General features: G+C 45.2%; 1 protein-coding gene across 1 annotated transcript in view; it reads right to left on the bottom strand.

The window, feature by feature from the left end:
- Nucleotides 1-22,762, bottom strand: part of LOC126473593 (uncharacterized) — a 608,171-nt gene that overhangs the window by 64,524 nt on the left and 520,885 nt on the right. The window contains exon 5 of the mRNA XM_050100740.1: nt 3,657-4,000. Within this exon, the coding sequence (XP_049956697.1) occupies nt 3,657-4,000 (344 nt within the window). The remainder of the gene's footprint in view (nt 1-3,656; nt 4,001-22,762) is intronic.

Here is a 22,762-nt window from a genome sequence, read left to right on the forward strand (position 1 = left end):
CGTCCGACACGACAGTTGTTACGCGCGAGTGCGGAGGAGTTTTAAGTGTCTGCGTAGTGTGTGTAGGTTGCAGCGTCGCGTGCTGTAACAGCTGAATCGCGGCTGTCAAAGAGTTCTGCACCCTGCCGCCAGGAGCGCCGTTTTCTTTTCCACACGCGTGTGCTTGTGCTTTCTCGATGCGCGATGTTTATTCCGGCGTTTTTTATGTTCCATGTCTTTGCGTTTCATATTCTGTACTGTCATTCTCGGTTACAGTTCAGGTAGCTTCCTGCACGCATTGAATTAAGAGTTGCTGTCATACTTAAGTGTTTGGCACCAGATTAATAAGTAGTCGATCAGTTTGAATTACACTGGTCCCGACTCGTTTGTTTGGATGTCTACTGTGTGAATATCAGATCCACTGAGAAACTTTCACAGGTTGTTGAGAGATTTTTTCTGAGTATTTTGGTGTAAGGAACCCTTGTCTCCGGTTGCTCGTTACACAGTGATATCTAATTACGATTTATAATTATGACTTACTTGCTGAGAAAGCCGGCATCACCAGGGTGTTCATTTTGCCAGTTTTCTATTAGAAACGGAAACAAAAGATAAGCTATGTGTGTAGTGCAATATCGAAAAAAAATCATTTCCAGGTATCCGTGAAAATACCTCTGAAGCTATGAAACAGTCGTACAAAGAAATATGTATAACATACAAGTGTATAAGTACAGCTGCTTCGAGTCTCCACAATGCGATTTTATAGACGTCTCTATGGTAATGGCTCTTGATAGCTCTACAAACGGCTATTGTTTTCGCTTACAGCCATCTGCACCTCGGAGTTGTAAGCTATCAAAAGCGCTGCCAAGTTCAGGTATTTCCTTAAGTTGATTCGACGGGTCAACAGAAACCTCCGATCTTATACGTATGCGATGTTTTTATATCCGCCATATTGGAATTGTCGTTTATGGTCGTTTCCGCCATATTTGTGACGTCATGGGTCAAAGCCGACGGGTAAGATCGGACGCTTCTGTATTTCCGATTCGACTGTAGGAGTGTCTTAGTAGTAGAGAATAAATTTATTAGAACTTCACGCGTGACGTTTTCGTGCATCCCATTGTTAATGACGTCATATCTGTTTAACTATGTGTTGCTCAATGATGTATTTGTGTAAGTACATTCTGCATCTGCGAAACGTGTTGCGAATAGAGTAATGAATTTAAAAGTTATGCAGAATGCGGCAGTTTTTCACTCATTTCCCTGTTTATGGTGTCATATCACCTGAAATGTGACAGATAGGTGATTCTTACACCGACAGCAATTGTTAGCTGACAGTAAGGGGTATGTGTACCGAGCTTCGTTGAAATCAGTGTGGTGGTTTAAGAGGAGATTTTTACACTGAAGATTCGAAGAAACTGATACACCTGCCTAATATCGTGTAGGGCACCCGCGAGCACGCAGAAGTGCCGCAACACGACGTGGCATGGACGCGACTAATGTCTGAAGCAGTGCTGCAGGGAAGTGACAGCATGAATCCTGCAGGGCTGTCCATAAATACGTAAGAGTACGACGGGGTGGTGATCTCTTTTGAACAGCATGTTGGAAGGCATCCCAGATATGCACAATAATGTTCAGTTCTAGGGAGTTTGGTGGCTAGCGGAAGTATTTATACTCAGAAGAGTGTTTCTGGAGCCACGCTGTAGCAATTCTGGATGTGTGGAGTGTCGCAGTGCCCTGCTGGAATTGTCCAAATCCGTTGGGATCCACAGCGGACGTGAATGGATGCAGGTATGAGATAGGATGTTTTCACACGTGTCACCTGTCTGAGTCGTATCTAGACGTAACAAGGGTCCCGTATCACTCCACTGCATACGCCCCAGACCATTACAGAGCCTCCACCAGCTTGAACAGTCCCCTGCTGATATGACGTTCACAGCAGAGATCTCAGTACACTAGTGAACCCTTCCAACTGATACGACATTCACAGCAGAGATCTCAGTACACTAGTGAACCCTTCCAGCATTGCCCTGCTGGAACTGTCTTACTTGCTGAGGAAGCCGGCATCACCAGGGTGTTCATTTTGCAAATTTTCTATTAGAAACGGAAACAAAAGATCAGCTATGTGTGTAGTGTAATATAGAAAAAAAATCATTTCCAGGTATGCGTGAAAATACCTCTGAAGCTATGAAACAGCCGTACAACGAAATATGCACAATGTACAAGTGTATGAGTATAGCTGCTTCGAGTCTCCACAATGTGATTTTATAGACGTCTCTATGGTAATGGCTCTTGATAGCTCTAAAAACGGCTATTGTTTTCGCTTACAGCCATCTGCGCCTAGGAGTCGAAAGCTATCAAAAATCCTGCTAAGTTCAGGCGTTTCCTTAAGTTGATTCGACCGTAGGAGTGTCTTAGTAGTAGAGAATAAATTTATTAGAACTTCACGCGTGACGTTTTCATGCATCCCATTGTTTATGACGTCATATCTGTTGAACTATGTGTTGCTCAATGATGTATGACGTTCACAGCAAAGAGCTCAGTACACTAGTGAACCCTTCCAGCATTGCCCTGCTGGAATTGTCCAAATCCGTTGGGATACACAGCGGACGTGAATGGATGCATGTGATCAGAAATGATTCATACGCACGTGTCACCTGTTTGAGTCGTATCTATACGTATCAGCGGTCCCATATCACTCCACTGCATACGCCCCAGACCATTACAGAGCCTCCACCAGCTTGAACAGTCACCTGCTGATATGACGTTCACAGCAGAGATCTCAGTACACTAGTGAACCCTTCCAGCTGATACGACATTCACAGCAGAGATCTCAGTACACTAGTGAACCCTTCCAGCATTGCCCTGCTGGAATTGTCCAAATCCGTTGGGATACACAGCGGACGTGAATGGATGCATGTGATCAGAAATGATTCATACGCACGTGTCACCTGTTTGAGTCGTATCTGTGCGTATCAGCGGTCCCATATCACTCCACTGCATACGCCCCAGACCATTACAGAGCCTCCACCAGCTTGAAGAGTCACCCGCTGATATGACGTTCACAGCAGAGATCTCAGTACACTGATGAACCCTTCCACCATTGCCCTGCTGGAACTGTCCAAATCCGCCGGGATGCACAGTGGACATGAACGGATTCAGGTATCAGACAGGATGCTTACGCACGTGTCACCTGTCTGAGTCGTATCTACATGTATCAGGTGTCCCATATCACTCCACTGTACACGTCCCAGACCATTTCAGAGACTCCACTAGCTCGAACAGTCACCTGCTGATATGGCGTTCACAGCAGATGTCTCAGTACACTAGTAAACCCTTCCAGCATTGCCCTGCTGGAATTGTCCAAATCCGTTGGGATGCACAGTGGACATGAATGGATGCAGGTATCAGACAGGATGCTTACGCACGTGTCACCTGCCTGAGTCGTATCTAGATGTATCAGCGGTCCCATATCACTCCACTGTACACGCCCCAGACCATTTCAGAGCCTCCACTAGCTCGAACAGTCACCTGCTGATATGGCGTTCATAGCAGAGATCTCAGTACACTAGTGATCCCTCATTGAGTGTCGTTGAACGCGTGACGTAGACAGGGCGAGGCTAAACTCGACAGCTCTCATTTGTGACCCCAACTGCGGAAGCTGGCGCGCGCTCTGCACTGACCCTGGTCACGACGATGGCGGTGGGCACTGCGCCCTTCTCGACGTCGACGGCGGCGGCGGCGGCCGGCAGCGCCAGGGGCGGCGGGTGGGCGGCGGGCCGCAGGTGCCAGCGCACGGGCTGCAGCAGGGCGGCGCCGGCCACCGAGTGCAGCGCGATGCCGCCCAGCACCAGCACGGCCCCGCGGAACTGGAACTCGGCCAGCAGCAGCTGCACCGCCTGCGGCATCAGCATCATGCCCACCGCAGTGCCCGCCATTGACAGCCCGATCGCCTGCCCGCGGTACTTGCTGAAGTAGTAGTTGAGCGACACGAACGTCGACGACCACGCGAAGCCCACGCCCAGTCCTGCGAGCAAACATTAGCGAGCTGCTTAAAAAAAGGAAAAAAAAAAAACTGCCACACGTGGCATTTAGTGGGGAGCCAATATTTTTCTTAATTTATGACCAGTTTTGAGCTTGATGGATTGCTATACAGGGTGTTACAAAAAGGTACGGCCAAACTTTTAGGAAACATTCCTCACACACAAAGAACGAAAATATGTTATGTGGACATGTGTCCGGAAACGCTTACTTTCCATGTTAGAGCTCATTTTATTACTTCTCTTCAAATCACATTAATCATGGAATGGAAACACACAGCAACAGAACGTACCAGTGTGACTTCAAACATTTTATTACAGGAAATGTTCAAAATGTCCTCCGTTAGCGAGGATATGTGCATCCACCCTCCGTCGCATGGGTCCCTGATGCGCTGATGCAGCTCTGGAGAATGGCGTATTGTATCACAGCCGTCCACAATACGAGCACGAAGAGTCTCTACATTTGGTACCGGGGTTGCATAGACAAGAGCTTTCAAATGCCCCCATAAATGAAAGTCAAGAGGGTTGAGGTCAGGAGAGCGTGGAGGCCATGGAATTGGTCCGCCTCTACCAATCCATCGGTCACCGAATCTGTTGTTGAGAAGCGTACGAACACTTTGACTGAAATGTGCAGGAGCTCCATCGTGCATGGACCACATGTTGTGTCGTACTTGTAAAGGCACATGTTCTAGCAGCACAGGTAGAGTATCCCGTACGAAATCATGATAACGTGCTCCATTGAGCGTAGATGGAAGAACATGGGGCCCAATCAAGACATCATCAACAATGCCTGCCCAAACGTTCACAGAAAATCTATGTTGATGATGTGATTGCACAATTGCGTGCGGATCCTCGTCAGCGCACAAATGTTGATTGTGTTAATTTTCAATTTGATCACGTTGGAATGAAACCTCATCCATAAAGAGAACATTTGCACTGACATGAGTATTGACACATTGTTGGATGAACCATTCGCAGATGAGTACCCGTGGAGGCCAATCAGCTGCTGATAGTGCCTGCACACGCTGTACATGGTACGGAAACAACTGGTTCTCCCGTAGCACTCTCCATACAGTGACGTGGTCAACGTTACCTTGTGCAGCAGCAACTTCTCTGACGCTGACATTAGGGTTATCGTCAACTGCACGAAGAATTGCCTCGTCCATTGCAGGTGTCCTCGTCGTTCTAGGTCTTCCCCAGTCGCAAGTCATAGGCTGGAATGTTCCGTGCTCCCTAAGACGCCGATCAATTGCTTCGAACGTCTACCTGTCGGGACACTTTCGTTCTGGAAATCTGTCTCGATACAAACGTACCGCACCACGGCTATTGCACCGTGCTAATCCATACATCAAATGGGCATCTGCCAGCTCCGCATTTATAAACATTGCACTGACTGCAAAACCACGTTCGTGATGAACACTAACCTGTTGATGCTACGTACTGATGTGCTTGATGCTAGTACTGTAGAGCAATGAGTCGCATGTCAACACAAGTACCAAAGTCAACATTACCTTCCTTCAATTGGGCCAACTGGCGGTGAATAGAGGAAGTACAGTACATACTGACGAAACTAAAATGAGCTCTAACATGGAAATTAAGCGTTTCCGGACACATGTCCACATAACATATTTTCTTTATTTGTGTGTGAGGAATGTTTCCTGAAAGTCTGGCCGTACCTTTTTGTAACACTCTGTATATGCGTAATGACAAACTGTATGACCGCTACGGTCGCAGGTTCGAATCCTGCCTCGGGCATGGATGTGTGTGATGTCCTTAGGTTAGTTAGGTTTAAGTGGTTCTAAGAGCTAGGGGACTGATGACCACAGCAGTTAAGTCCCATAGTGCTCAGAGCCATTTGAAACTCTATGACTTGAAAATGGTGTAAAAGGTCGAAAGCTGGGTCGTAATTAAATAAACATCAGTACAGTCAAATGGCGGTGTGTTCATTTAAAAATGATTCTATGACTCTTGCTCAGCAACATCAAAAACAGGTTAACAATAAATACGAGGGCATTCGAGCTCTGAGGTCTCCGATCTTCTACGGACTTGGAGCAGACAGAAGAGACGCATTCCTTCTGTGTGGTACCGTCCAGAGATTATGGTGTGACACAAAAGTCGTTAGTGAGGGCTCGCTGCAATCCGCATTGATGTACGGAAGGCGCTCCTGAACACCACGCCTCCCCTCTCAGCAATAGCAGCTTCCTGACACTGATGTTAATATAGAACCGAGCACGCAAGAGCCCAACCCCACTTCGAGACCTCAGCTACAGCAGTCTATGTCAATATGTTCAAATGTGTGAATTCCTAAGGGACCAAACTGCTTAGGTCATCGGTCCCTAGACTTACACACTACTTATGCTAAGAACAACAGACATACCAATGCCCTAGGGAGGACTCGGACCTCCGGAGGGAGGGGCCACGCAATCCGTGACATGACGCCTGAAACCGCGCGGCCACTCCGAGCGGCAGTCTACGTCATCTCGTAGGATAATTACAGTTACTGTTTCTCATGAATTTTACTTTTGCGAACGTCAAACATTGTACGAGGGCTATTGAGAAAGTAAGGTCCGATCAGTCGCGAAAAGGAAACCACAGTGAAAAACCTGACGGAACTTTGCACAGATGTCTTCGGCAATGTCTCTTGTAAGTCTGTCGATCGCGTCACATCGCTCTTTACAGTTCTGAGCGCACGGTGAGCGTGTGAAGATGCCTAGACAAGTAGTGTCTCCTGCCAAGTATGGAAATGGATATGAGCGTTTGGCGTCATTGGTCGGGAGGCCCCTTGTGGGGCAGGTCCGGCCGCCTTGGTGCAGGTCTTATTACATTCGACGCCACATTGGGCGACCTGCGCGTCGGATGGGGATGAAAGGATGACGAAGACCGCACAACACCCAGTCCCTGAGCGGAGAAAATCCCCGACCCACCTGGGAATCGAACCCGGGCCAGTGGGACGGCAATCCGTCACGCTGACCACTCAGCTATCGGTGCGGACTCCTGCCAAGTATGTGTGCTTGCAACAGATTTCGCCTGATGTTATGCGACCTACATAACATAATTGTCATGTGTATCCTTCTTAATGACAATTCTCGGCCGCACACTTCAAGGGCAGTGAGGACGCTCCTGCAGCGTTTTTGATCGAAAGTGTTTGGTCACCCACCATACAGACCGGATGTGCCTCTCTCACATTTTCATATCTGCTCGCATGAAACGAGCTATGAACACAACATTTTGGCATAGGCAACGAACTGTGGACAAGCTTAGAGAAATGGCGAAATGCACAGGCGGCTGCCTTCTATGACGAGGATATTGGGAAGTTGCTACAACGCTAAATATCTAAGTTGAAGCAGTGCCTATGTAGTTGGAAGGTGTAGCTAGCTGTTGCTGCTAAAACATTTTTGATTTTCACAGCAGTTTCCATTTCGAGACCGACTGGACCTTCTAATGGTACTTTGACTACCGCGCCTCCGCCAATACAAAGATATAATTCACGATCGCGCACGCAGAAGAGCGCTGCGCCAGCGACCGACATTTATAAATAATTTTGTTCTTTTTCTTACTTTTGCGTAGGTGTTTGTTTTTTAACAACTCTCTCTCTCTCTTGTCTTCATACGAAAGACGTATATTTTTCGGCGCTGTGTTGAATGTGCTTTTGGGTGGAAATTAAAATTATATTACAAAACGAGGTTGTTCCAATAGTGATTCGAGGTGGTTATCGCCAAATTTGTAAATTGATCATGACAGCGCAAACTTGAAGAAGTTTTCAACAGACGGAGAAAAGTGAAAGACGGGTCGTCCTACAAGAGAAATTAGGAGGACAGCCATGAAGACTATATTGTAATTAGTACTGCGTTTCTAACAAGATTATAAGGTAAATTTCAATTAGTTTCTGATGCTATTTCCGTACAGTCGCTTTTTGTAGTGTTTCCGACCCGGTCTGCCATGCACGGTCAAATTACAGCACTATCTCAATCAATAATACGAAGTCCGTCTTATCCGTAACTTATTCCATCAAAATTCAAAACCCAATCAGATTTTCTATTTTATATTTTCGCGGCAGAACCCCGAGGAAAGGAGACACTACAACCTCACTTTCCGAACAGCCCTCGTACCTCGAGAAAACAGTTTGTTAATAAGTGCATCGAGTGACGCTCCATAGTAATGGCAGTTGTAAATTATTAAGTAATCCTATGGCAAAGAACTGTGTCTGAGTTAAGTAAATCTTTATTAATTTATGTAAAGAAGTGAAGGAATATTTCATATGTTCTAGTGATGAACCTACTCCCAAAGCAATCAGAGAACCCACAGTTACTACCGGACGAAAGTAATTTCATCTAGTCACAACGTTCTGTATTTGTGACCCACTTGACACGTGGTACACGTCTCGCTTATCGAACGCGATGTACAACAGTTTCGACAAAGATTAACTCTAATGTGCCGAATCAACTCCAGACATAGTCGTCGATAAACGGCAGGCGAGAAACGGGCTGACCCAGTAACCCGAGCTAGTATGTGGAATAGGCAAGAGTTGTCGTACGTGATGCGGCCAGAGTGTAGGTAATAGCATCGAGCGAGGAAACACGTGAGCCTGGCCGAGCCTCGCTGTGCTGGCATAGCAATGAGCCTCTGGACACCATAGACTGTCGTCACGTGACCCACTTCGGCGCCAGAGGTTGTATCCATCGCCTGGACTGCCTCTCACGTACACTACTGGCCATTAAAATTGCTACACCAAGAAGAAATGCAGACAATAAACGGGTATTCACTGAACAAATATATTATACTAGAACTGACATGTGATTACATTTTCAGGCAATTTGGGTGCATAGATCCTGAGAAATCAGTACCCAAAACAATCACCTCTGGCCGTAATAACGGCCTTGATACGCCTGGGCATTGGGTCAAACAGTGCTTGGATGGCGTGTACAGGTACAGCTGCCCATGCAGCTTCAACACGATACCACAGTTCATCAAGAGTAGTGACTGGCGTATTGTGACGGCTCGGCCACCATTGACCAGACGTTTTCAGTTGGTGAGAGATCTGGAGAATGCGCTGGCCAGGGAAGCAGTTGAACATTTTCTGTATCCATAAAGGCCCGTACAGGCCCTGCAACATGCGGTCGTGCATTATCCTGCTGAAATGTGGGGTTTCACAGGGATCGAATGAAGGGTAGAGCCACGGGCCGTAACACATCTGAAATGTAACGTTCACTGTTCAAAGTACCGTCAATGCGAATAAGAGGTGACAGAGACGTGTAACCAATGGCACCCCATACCATTACGCCGGGTGATACGCCAGTATGGCGATGACGAATACACGCTTCCAATGTGCGTTCACCGCGATGTCACCAAACACGGATGCGACCATCATGATGCTGTAAACAGAACCTGGATTCATCCGAAAAAATGACGTTTTGCCATTCGTGCACCCAGGTTCGTTGTGGAGTACACCATCGCAAGGGATCCTATCTGTGATGCAGCGTCAAGTGTAACCGCAGCCATGGTCTCCGAGCTGATAGTCCATGCTGCTGTAAACTTCGTCGAACTGTTCATGCAGATGCTTGTTGTCTTGTAAACGTCCCCATCTGTTGACTCAGGGATCGAGACGTGGCTGCACGATCCGTTACAGTCATGCAGATAAGATGCCTGTCACCTCGACTGCTAGTGATACGAGGCCGTTGGGATCCAGCACAGCGTTCCGTATTACCCTCCTGAACCCACTGATTATGCTAACAGTCATTGGATCTCGACCAACGCGAGCAGCAATGTCGCGATACGATAGACCGCAATCGCGATAGGCTACTATCCTACCTTTATCAAAGTCGGAAACGTGATGGTGCGCATTTCTCCTCCTTACACGAGGCATCACAACAACGTTTCACCAGGAAACGCCGGTCAACTGCCGTTTGTGTATGAGAAATCGGTTGGAATCTTTCCTCATGTCAGCACGTTGTAGGTGTCGCCACCGGCGCCAACCTTGTGTGAATGCTCTGAAAAGCTGATCATTTGCATATCACAGCATCTTCTTCCTGCCGGTTGAACGTCGCGTCTGTAGCACGTCATCTTCGAGGTGTAGCAATTTCAGTGGCTAGTAGTGTATATTGCAGACACAGATGACACCACTATACGGTACACAAAACTCTAGCGCACACCTGGTCGAACAGTGCACCGGTCGCACCCGTGCCTAGCGCTCTGAGTTCAACAGGGAATGGCGATGAGGGGTGAGAAGGAACAGGAAGAGGCTGCAATCAGACGCCGCTGGATCAAGCAGTCGCCTCGTCAGACGCCAAGCACTTTGATAGCAAGGATACTTGTGTTACATTAAATTTCTATTCTGCATTAGGAATACGATGGCGTCTGCGCCATTGCCCAAAAAAGCAAAAAAGTCCAGGTGTCGCATCATTCAATGCAGAAAGGAAATTCCTTACTTTTCGCATCGTTTGAAGGCGATGCAGACTACTTAATATGCCACACGCTATTATGAGATGGAAAAACACTCACTGGAACATCATTACAACACAGCCACAAAGACGATGTGACACCCATGTCTTCTGACGAATGAGACTGAGTGCAGGATGAGGTGAAGGTGGCTATTAGGGAAGAACTGAATTCGGGGAAAGTAGAGTTGTGCCAGATCTTTTATGGTAGCCGTGAACTATTATTTCAATTCATTACGTCTCTTAATGGAAGGAGAGAATCATTTGGTAACGTACAGGGTGACAGTTAATAAACTATATAAAATAAAATCGTGATAACTTTTGAACGATTTGCGTTAGGACGTTCAAACTATACGGGTGGCCGCGGGGCGTGATGGCAATTACTATGCGCATGCATGGTTTAGTTTACTGACGAAGTCCACTTTCATTTGGATACGTTCACGAATAAACAAAATTGACGCATTTGAGGGACTGAAAATCCGCATTTTACACAGTTCATAGATCAGGAACCTAATCCCACTGCCTTTAATTTTATTCTCACGGATGGCATTGAGACAGTAAATGACAAGAGGAATAACAAAACTCTCAAAATCAATACAGAGAATTCAAGTGTCCAGTGGATTCGCCATAATAGCGAATAATTGCTTTCACTGACTCCTTCATGCCTACGTTTTCTCAGTCAGACAATATTTGAAACTAGGACTAGTAAGGTAAAACATTTTTTCACAAACTCTCAGATTGGAAATCGAAGAGCAAGTTACATAAATTACGATGACAACAAACATTTTTCAAGTAGACTGGTCACTGTAGGCATCCAACACTTTTATTGTGTGTTACATGTGCAGTATGTAAACTGGCAACGCCACCAACACACAATACCACTAAGCTGTGAAACAACTGTAGCAAAACAGAGTATCCTCTTTGTCCATGTGATGGATAGGACGACTAATACGCAACATAAATGTCAATGTAAGCAGCAATTTCTCTTGGAACGTGCTTCCTGAACCAAATAATACACATTTCCTATGCCTTCAGGGCGAATCATGTAGCAAATGTAATTTAAAGGACATAAAATATCGAGTGGCTTTACAAACAAAATTATGAACCACTCAAGAACGTAAATCGACGGTCACATAGTTGTCAGAAGTATTCTACGTGTTCCCATTGTCCATTACACTAGCTCAGCTGATGTGCTGAGAATAGCTGGCGCTGTCGAAGCTCGCGCTTCGAAGACGCCACAGCATCGTGGGAAACGAAATACCTCAAGTATAAGCCAACGTGTTGTATTCGCATACCTGTGACTATGATTTGGCGCTAAAGTGCGGTTATGGATAGTACGTATGCTCAGATTGCGAATCTAACATCATAAATAAAGACAATTGGAAACGAATTAGGCGGCCTTCCTCTTCCGTAACATCAAATATATTTTGGTTATTCTATCTTAAGTGAACTACGCAGAAAAATCATTCACCAGAAGTGAATAACTTTTTAGCAACACCACATGATATTAACAGCTTGCCGGCGCGGGTTAGCCGTGCGTTCAAAGGCGTCATATTGCGGACTGCGCGACTGCTTGCGCGGTCAGTTCGAATCCTTCCCCGGGTACGGATATGTGTTAGGTTTTGTGGGTTCAGTAGTTCTAGGTCTAGGGGACTGACTACATAAGCAGTTTTGTCGCATAGTTCTTAGAGCCATTCTTTGACCTTTGGCGTAAGTTTTCTTTACATAAACGGCCATATCTTTAGATTGCGTTGACATAGAAGCTCACTTTTTTACACCACCAAGAGACCGTATACCGCAGGAAGTGCGATACATTTCGGCTTATTATGTCTACCCGTACTCGAGGTAAACTGGTTTTAAGGGTTGGGTAGACAGATAGACGGTCAAGAAAGTGAGACTAGTAGGGTTCCATTTTTATCGATTTAGGTGACGAAATCCTAACCACGAAAATACCTACGACAATTACTAAAGATGAGGACCGCATAAATAATTCCCATTACTCTTTATTCTAAATGTTGTAGTTGCAGGCGATACATTAGCGTATTACTCGTAGCAACGCTTTCGATCCAAATCACATTTACAGGAATACAAATAAAATCCATTTGCCGATACATGTGGTAATTCAGATCCCCGTATTAATGCCACCGCGTTTTAGAAGTGCGAGCATTCCCATTGCTAGCTAGCTTAAGAAACACTTCGGCTAATGAACGTTTTCAGGCTCTGCCGAGTCTAATGGAGAATTCGCAACATTGTATAATACGTTTGGCAGCTATGTCGCAGTTTATTTCCTGGGGTGGTGCAGAATTATCCTACTAAATTTACTCGCTAATAACAGTATTTTGTTATTTCGATAAACATCCTAAATGATTGTCACATAAGCGTTGATATAAAGGTAGAAAATTCATGTCTTTGAGTCGAGAAAGCTTTATGCAACAGAAACTGCAGAACATTTTGCCGTTTTCATTTGAAATTGGTGGCTTATTCATATCTGGGGTAATAATAGAGGGCTGTTTGCCTGGGTTGTCTGCTAGTGTAGTGAAAGGTGTTTGCTACTGCAAGGGAGTTCCGGTTTGTTTTCGGTTCTAATCTCGATGGAGGCAGATAGACTATCAGTAAAGAAATTTCAACAAATTCTTGATCCCCCAAATACGTTTTATTGCTACCTTTATTCTGTACTGGCGCCCTGTGGATGTCAATATGAAACTCTTGTAGAGTTTCATACTTGTTACTGCCTACTTTTTCCGTTTCTGTCAATAATTTAATTGACTTAAGTGTGGCACTGAATGATTTTTAGCTGAATTTCGTTATGAATCTTCACGTATTGCTAAATTTGCACACTGTCATGGTAGGTCAGCAACGGTAATCTTGTATGATTAGTCTGAAGGTTGACACAGACCTTTTCGCGGCCGAATGCGGATAATATTTTGCTAATTCGTAACGATCTGGGGTACTTTGTCTTACTAAAACACTTATCTCGATAAGCTGAAATTCATTTTTATTAGTCCAGTTCATACTAATTAGCGTTTGTTCTTTCATTTATATCTTATATTTACGTGTTGTGTTTAACACACTAATCACCATTAATATAGCCTTACACACGATTGAAAACAGTCTGACAAAGTTCGGACAGTTTTTCAATTTCACACCTGTGCATAGTATGTTGGCAGCACTTCTTCGCCTTGCCTGTTATGCTGTGCAGCAGACTTTAAAGCTGTGCGGATCAGCATAACGAAAAGGCGAGGGGTCTCGCTCATTTTGTCCAGGATTGTACATTTCCCGAAACTCAAGGCAGTCAAGTGACTCGCTGCGTTTCAGTAATTGAAACAAATATGTCGAGTTCTCAATGAAATTTCAAGACCTTGCGTGACTGAAGACTGATTTCGACTTATTTCTCAGACCGTACTCGCTTTTAGTTGAAACTACCTACCTCATTGCTTCCAACTTGAGCTGATATCCATACAGAGCAGCCGGCCGAAGTGGCCACGCGGTTCTGGCGCTGCGGTCTGGAACCGCGAGATCGCTACGGTCGCAGGTTCGAATCCTGCCTCGGGCATGGATGTGTGTAATGTCCTTAGGTTAGTTAGGTTTAACTAGTTCTAAGTTCTAGGGGACTAATGACCTCAGCAGTTGAGTCCCATAGTGCTCAGAGCCATTTTGAACCATACAGAGCATCACCCGGTCCAACGAGCTGTTCATCAAGTCCAGCAGTTTTTTCCACTTTCATATAAACCCCACATTCAATGTCCTCGACTGCGCAGACAAGTCACTAAAGTCAATTCAGTGTCTGCTTCAACATGGCGTCTGCGAAAATTTTTTTATGTTATGAAACTGACAAAATGCTGCCATCCTTGAAGTTTAACAGATATTAAACTGTGTAACGTCATGTGTTTGACTGTCTTCCGAAGCACAGCCAGATATCCTAAACTCGATAGGTGTTTAACTTTATAAACATCACAGATTAGTGTTAAAAGCCTGTACAGAAAGCTTGTTGTAGTTCTGCTCGCCGTATTAGCATTATTTAATGTGCTCATTTAATTAATTAATAACATTAATGTTTTAACAGCAAACTAAGATTCTGAAAATAAACAGTAGCGATAATATCGTACTTGTAATAGTATTCTGCCATATTCGCCTCTTAGTAGTCGCACTGTGTTGCAGACACGTGTTCCTAAATTTCCCAGCATGTGTAACCTTCAGCATGTAACGGTCTCACTCACACACCTGCTCAAAATGGCGCAGCGATGGGGGAAACCGGGGCGCCGAGCAGCAGAAATGGGGACATTTTCGTAACAAGAACATCGGATAACCATTAGTTTTCTCCCCGAGTGTTGTGTGACACCCACAGGAATTCATCGCGAGCTGATTCGGACGAGCGGTGATGTCGTCACGAATGTACATAAGTGGATAGTAACATCGTGTGACAGTGAACCAAAACAGTCTCGAACAAATCAGTGAAAAAACGGTCTAGATCGCGATGGTACTTTATTAAAATGACGGTTTCGGCCTATACTTAGGCCATATTCAGCAAGAAGCTGACGATGCGTACAACAAACAGTTGACCTCAGTCGCTGAAACTACCAATAGAGTCGTTTCAGCGACTGAGGTTAACTGGCTGTTGCACGCATCGTCAACTTCAGCTGATAGTGTTGTCTGAACATGGTCTAAGTATAGGCCGAAAACGGTCATTTTAATAAAGTACCATCTCGTTCTAGACTGTTTTTTCACTGATTTTATATACATTACAAGACCGCTGCTTCCCGAAAATGTTACCAAAAATTTTGCAAAAGAGCCTCGGCCTCGCAGCAGGGGTCCCACATCATGGTCACACGAGTCGAAACAGCTCTTTTGAAGGATTACGAATCGAGTGTGAAAGGTATCGCTTCCATGGTGAGCACTCCTTCGGGATCTGTGCACACAATCCTCCATTACGACCTCAAAATGTGGGAAGTCTCCTACCGGTGGGTGCCACGAAAGCTGACGGACGGTTGCAAGAATGTGCACCTGGAAATTAGCCAGGCGATGTTGTCACATGATGATGGCATGTATGGGGCTCTTTTCTCATCAGTTATGATAATGGATGAGACATAGATACCGTTGTCAATCTTGAAACGAAGGGTCAGTCAGCTCAGTGGAAGCACACAGATTTATCACATTAAAAAAGATTTAGGGTAAGGACTAGTGTTGCAAAATATGATGAACGTTTTTTGGGAGAGTGATGGCTTAATATGTACTCATTGTGTTCCAAAGGGCAAAGGACACTCCAGTGACCGGTGCAAGATACAAAGATGTTTGATGAACTAGCTCCTTCGAGGATTGCGAGAATACTGTCGGAAAGCGCTGCAATTGTGCTGTTTCACCAAGACAATTCACCAGCGCTCAGGGGGAACATATGCAGAAGTTTCTTCGTGAACACTGCCTTCAAGTAGTTTTTCATGCTCCTTACTCATCTGGCCCTGCTCCTAGCCTCTATCCGAAGACAGTCGTCGCACATTCTTCACACATGCCATTATTCCAGCAACGTAGTCAAAATAGACTCCTAAACAACCGGTCGCAACGACCGTGGAATTATGTCGTCGATGTTGTGGAATGTGTGTATATGACGGCAGGGAGATTGCGTTTAGAACTCTATTTTCTGAAAAAATTCATCCTAATTCCAGAAAATGTTATGCAGTTGTCTGTATATCATACAAAATTTTCTCGGTCTTCTAACCGTCTAAAACGAGATACAAATATAGATTTCGGAGGTACTCGTCATCTGCTGCGTCGGGAAGTGACTGACTGGCCTGAAAATTAGCCATGGCATAGCCTAATACTCATATAACAAGAATCATCCAGAATGTAAATACGAGCTGTGAAAGCTTGCATTGAATTACGACACAAGTGTAGTCATATATTTAAAAATTTATGTGGTGTAATTGTGTTGCAGACTGCATAAATTTGGTCAACATGTTCCAGAGGAGTAAGAACGATTGCCGGCTCTTTCTAGGGGGTCCGCAGCCCTCTTTCACCAAATCGTGTAAAATATTGAGTAAAATTATTGAATAAAAATGTGAAAATGAAATTCATCACTATTTTTTTTCGTGTGAAAAACATGTGTACTTTTACTTCAGGTCGTATTCCCAAGCAGCCTTAGTGCCGGAAAATGCGGCTTCTCTGATCGACTGTTTCGCAAGAATATGGGGGTCGTTTGTGCGCCGGCTCACGGCGCTAGATGCGCTTTTACGCATGCGCGGAGCGAGCTTTGTCGTCCAATCACAGCGCTCGCTGGCACGTATGCCGCCCCAGGCATCATTAAATGTTAAACTTGCTTTGTCAGTGCACTACCTATTTCATAAGTCGGCTTTTGACCTGTTTATTACTTCTAACATGGATCCGTGGCTGAAGTCAGGATCATTGAAGAAGGGTGCGGTTTTTCCATCGCCTTCACAACAATGAAAGTTTCCAGTTGAAATGAATGACGAGGTAGAATGACCAAAGGAAGAACAATCACAAGAAGCTCCAAAGACTATTGATACTTCGGGAGGGGGGGGAGGGGGGGGGGGAGGGGGGGGGGGGTCATTGGGAACATCGCACTTGCATTAAGAAGCTTTCAGCTCCCATGGGTTTCGTCCATGGGTTTCGTTCTGAAATTTATAGGTTCTGTGCTCTTGACTGACTAGGGGTCCGCCATGGATTTTAGACTGTAGAAGGGGTCCGCCAGCTGAAAAGGTTGGGAAGCCCTGATCTAGCCTATTGTTTTAACCATTTTGCGTAGTTGATGGCTCGTATTTTTCAGTCCTGCCACACTTATACAGCGTGTCTGAGAAATGTTGCGACAGATTTCTATAGGGTGTAAAGGGTGTCTCGAGGAACAAATAGAGGATGGGAAGCCGTGTCCAGAAATGTCATCCAACGACGTTATTTTGTACACTGACAGACCATACACGAAACTTCTTGCCGTGTTGTTTGTTATTGATGTGGCCGAGCTGTTCTACGTGCTTCAGTCCGGAACCGCGCTGCTGCTACGGTCGCAGGTTAGAATCCTGCCACCGGCAGGGATGTGTGTGATATCCTTAGGTTAGTTAGGTTTAAGTATTTCTAAGTCTAGGGGACAGATGACCTCATATGTTAAGTCCCAAAGTGCTCAGAGCCATTTGAACCATTTTTTGTTTGTTATTCATTGATGGCGACTGATTGCCACGATCGGCAGTTGAGATGATGGAGCTAGCTATTGTGTAGACAGCCTTGTCTCCTATGAATATGATGTGTTTCCTCGGTGGATGATGGTTTCAGGAATGGATTTCCATCTGCAATTTGCTTTTTTCCTTGAACCCTCTAAAATCTCCATCGTTTTTCGGTATATGGTAGAAATATAGAATGCAGACGGAAACCTATGCACGAAATAGTCATTTACTGAGGCAACACAGCATCACATTCACAGGAAACAAGACGTACCTACGTAGTAGCTAGCTCCATCTTCTCCATATTCGATCGAGACAATCAGTCGCAATCACTGAATTACAAACAACATTGCGAGACCTTCCCCCTGCAGGCTGTTAGCGTACAAAGTCATATTTGCCTATTGGCAGGCGCCGGCGCCTACAGCTTCAACGCTCTGTAGCGTCGTTGGATGACGTTTCCGCACACGGGTTTCTATCCTCGATTTGTTCCTCAAGGCACCCTTTACACCCCATCGACGTCTGCCGCAACATTTCGGGGCCACCATATGTATTAAAGTAATTATATCAATCCAATGAATTTATACACTAGTGGTCATTAAAATTGCTACACCAAGAAGAAATGCAGATGATAAACGGGTATTCATTGGACAAATATATTATTCTAGAACTGACATGTGATTACATTTTCACGCAATTTGGGTGCATAGAACCTGAGAAATCAGTACCCAGAACAACCACCTCTGGCCGTAACAACGGCCTTGATACGCCTGGGCGTTGAGTCAAACAGAGCTTGGATGGCGTGTACAGGTACAGCTGCCCATGCAGCTTCAACACGATACCAGGGCAGCAGTCGAACATTTTCTGTATCCAGAAAGGCCCGTACACAACCTGCAACATGCAGTTGTGCATTATCCTGCTGAAATGTAGGGTTTCGCAGGGATCGAATGGAGGGTAGAGCCACGGGTCGTAACAGATCTGAAATGTAACGACCACTGTTCAAAGTGCCGTCAATGCGAACAAGAGGTGACCGAGACGTGTAGCCAATGGCACCCCATACCGTCACGCCAGGTGATACGCCAGTATGGTGATGACGAATACACGCTTCCAATGTGCGTTCACCACGATGTCGTCAAACACGGATGCGACCATCATGATGCTGTAAACAGAACCTGGATTCATCCGAAAAAATGACGTTTTGCCATTCGTGCACCCAGGTTCGTCGTTGAGTACACCATCGCAGGCGCTCCTGTCTGTGACGCAGCGTCAAGGGCATCCGCAGCCATGATCTCCGATCTGATAGTCCGTGCTGCTGCAAACGTCGTCGAACTGTTCGTGCAGATGGTTGTTGTCTTGCAAACGTCTCCATCTGTTGACTCAGGGATCGAGACGTGGCTGCTCGATCCGTTACAGTCATGCAAATAAGATGCCTGTCATCTCGACTGCTAGTGATACGAGGCCGTTGGGATCCAGCACGGCGTTCCGTATTACCCTCCTGAACCCACCGATTCCATACTCTGCTAACAGTCATTGGATTTAGACCAACGCGAGCAGCAATGTCGCGATACGATAAACCGCATTCGTGATGGGCTACAATCCTACATTTATCAAAGTCGGAAACGTGATGGTACGCATTTCTCCTCCTTACACGAGGCATTACAACAACGTTTCACCAGGCAACACCGGTCAACTGCTGTATGTGTATAAGAAATCGGTTGGAAACTTTCCTCATGTCAGCACGTTGTAGGTGTCGCCACCGGCGCCAACCTTGTGCGAATGCTCTAAAAAGCTAATCATTTGCATATCACAGCATCTTCGTCCTATCGGTTAAATTTCGCGTCTGTACCACGTGATCTTCGTGGTGTAGCAATTTTAATGGCCAGTAGTGTATTTTAATAATAAGTTTAGAACGGATTAAACATGATTTTAGTATTCCCCTGTGTGTTGTTGTCATATTTAGTCCTTGCTGACTTTTTACTTTATTACTAACTCTAACCACGTTCGTCTAGTAAAACGTTTTAATACAGTGGTTAATGATTTGGATACTGGGCACTCAGACAGAAGTATCATCATTATCATCTGACTGCTGTTATACCTATTCTGTCACGAAAGTGGAGATGGACAAAACAATACCATGGATGCTATAATGTACATTAGTCATCGACATGTAAAATTACGCTAGCTTTCATTTTACTTTTTTCAGTTTTTTAATTGGTATTTTTGTATCAGTTGTAGTGAATCTTATAATAAATGCTTCATGTGTGTGCCATTGTCTTTAAGGTGCAACTCAAGCCATCGAACCATCGATCACTTGATGCTGATGAATACTTAATTTTGTAAACGCTCGTCGTCAGTTTCGTAAAGGCCTCGTCGCTACTGCTGTGAAGCCCGAGTTGCCACTGCTGTCACGGTTGGCCAAGTCCGTGAGTTCGTGAAACGGCTTCTGGTGCATTACACCGCTAAGACAATTTCTCCCAGCGACTATTACACAGCTATGCCCCAGGCTTAAGCTACAGAATAAGAGAACAAAGGTTCTACAACATTCCAACAAATTAGTAACGTAGTCACACAAACAAGTTAAAAGGTTTACTTATCTTTTAATAATTAAGTCTGCAACACTGCTTGTAATATAACACAAAAAAGGCCCTCAATGGCTAAGTGCAAATAATCGAAGGTCGTGGTCCTGTTGTAGCGTTCTTGCTTCCCGCGCACGGGGTCTCGGGTTCGATTCCCGGCAGGGTCAGGGATTTTTTCTACCTCGAGAGGGCTGGGTGTTGTTGTGTCGTCTTCTTCATCATCATTCATCCCCATTACAGTCGGAGGAAGGCAACGGCAAACCACCTCCGCTAGGACCTTGCCTAGTGCGGCGGTGCGGGTCTCCTGCATCGCCCCTTCGCTCTTCGGACTATGGGGCATCAGCATCATCAGACCTCACATTACATAGCAAATGCAATTACAACAACTGTCTGTTCCCTGTCCAAGTCAGCCCTGGACGATGATCTATGACCAAGTGGGTTAGAGCTGCTCATCTCTCTTCCGAGTAGGCTTCCGTCCGTTGTCGTCCGAACATTGGCGTATCGTACTCGGCCGGCAATTGGCCGACGAAGTCGACACCTTCATCCTCAGGGCCGCCCGTGGCTCTGGTGGAACTCGCGCTAGTGGCGAGTCTCTATGGCACTGCCACCAGCTCGCATCTTCGCGCCTGTGGTGCTTTTTCCCAGGCTGTGTCTTGTTCTGACGACACAGCACTTCACATTTGATCTTCTCTATCTCTTCCACCAGTCCAACTTGGTAACGGCCCAGAATGGTGGGCAACACTCAAGAATCGGTGAAATATATGTTCTGTAAGCTACTTCCTTTATTGAATTGCATTTCCTTATTATTCTTCCAATAAATCTCAGACTGCTATCTGCTTTTCCTACAGTATGTTTCATGCGGTCTTTCCACTTTACATCGCTCTGTATAGTTACTCCTAGATATTTTACGGTAGTTACTATTTCCAGTCGTATGCTGTCAATAAGTAATCGAACGGTAATGGATCTCTTCGACTGTTTATGCATAATACATTACATTTAACAATGTTCAAGATCTAGTGCTAGATCCTGAACCAATTATCAATCCGCTTCAGATCTTCTCACAATTTGCTACAGTATTCTGTATGTGGCACTGTGCTGAGATCGCGGTGGCGCACCAAAGTCAGTAACGCGAATCGCTACCACAGACATTAGCAAGGGTTCGCTGCAATTCACGACGACATATGGAATGCGCTCCAGAAGAGCACGCCTACGTTTCAGCAATAGGAGCGCCCCCACTTCGAGGTGAGTATAGTGTGGAGAATGCAAGACCTGAGCCCAGTCCGAGAGCACACTAGAGCAGTCAACATCAGCGTCTAGGGCAGTGATAGTTAAAGTTTCTGATGAACAGTATATCTGTAAAGGTTAGCTTTTGCACTGCAAGAGAACAGTTTGTTAACCTGTGCATCAAGTGGTGTTTTTGCAGTCAATGACAACTGCAAATATTCTACGCTATCCTTTGACGAAGAACTGTCGAAAGCTCAGTAAATCTTTTTATTCGTTCACGCAATGAAGTGAATTAATATTTCATCTATTGTAGTTAAAAACGAACCATCTCCCAAAGCACCCGAACAACCCACAGTTGTGGATCGACCATTGTAGTTTCGTCGGGTCACAACACTGGGACTTGCACCTTTCTATAACGATCTCCTTAGTCTGCAAACAGCCTCGCGGAGCTTTCGACGTTATCATCTAGACCATTTGTATGTGTTTGGAGGTACTGCTGAAATTACATTTACATCTGTGATTCTGTTTCGTTAAGAACGGCGTGACAAGGTTTATTGGTAACGAAATCCTGAAGCTAACCGCAAGTCTGGTCCGATATTTGGTCAGCTCGTATTTTCTTTATTAAACGACTGTGCGGAACCCTATCAAAGGCCTTCATGAAGTCAAGGAAAGTGGCGTCAACCTGGAAGCCGATGTCTCATGGAGGAACAAAGCGAGCTGAGTTTCGCAGTATCTCTGTGTGTGGGAAACCATTTTGATTTTTATAGAGGAAATTTTCGTTCTAGGGAAATGTCATAATAAATGAGCATAAAACTGTTCCATAATTCTGCAACAGACCGACGTCAGAAACATAGGCCTATATCTATGTGCATTTTTCCTAAGGCTCTTCTTGAAAACGAGAAGGACCGGCGCCTTTTTCCAGTCGCGAGGTACCTTTTTTTCCCTCCAGCATCCTCTGATACACTACTGCTAAACGGGGAACAAATTCTTTCGCATGATGTCTCTAAGACCTCACAGGTATCTCATCCGTTCCAGATGCCTTTTCCGCTATGGAATGATTTTAGTTAATTTTCTCAATATCTGCCATTTCAGCATTCGTCCGATGATTGAAAGGAGGATCTTCCATGGTGAAACAGTTTCGGAAGACCTATTTCAGTGGTTCGGTCTTCTGTCTGTCATCTTCCGTCCCAGTGCCAATATGATCACTGTGCGACAGAATAGATCCGTTTACTGGTTTTACACAAGCGTTTTTAATCACTCCAGTTAGCAAAATTTTACTTTAAAATTCATTGAATGCTTCTAGCTTTGATCTCCTTCCGCCCGCTTCTTTCAGCTTTTGTTTATCAACAAGGCTAAGA

The sequence above is a fragment of the Schistocerca serialis genome, chromosome 4, assembly GCF_023864345.2.
Source record: "Schistocerca serialis cubense isolate TAMUIC-IGC-003099 chromosome 4, iqSchSeri2.2, whole genome shotgun sequence".
In the NCBI taxonomy this organism is placed as follows: Eukaryota; Metazoa; Arthropoda; class Insecta; order Orthoptera; family Acrididae; genus Schistocerca; species Schistocerca serialis.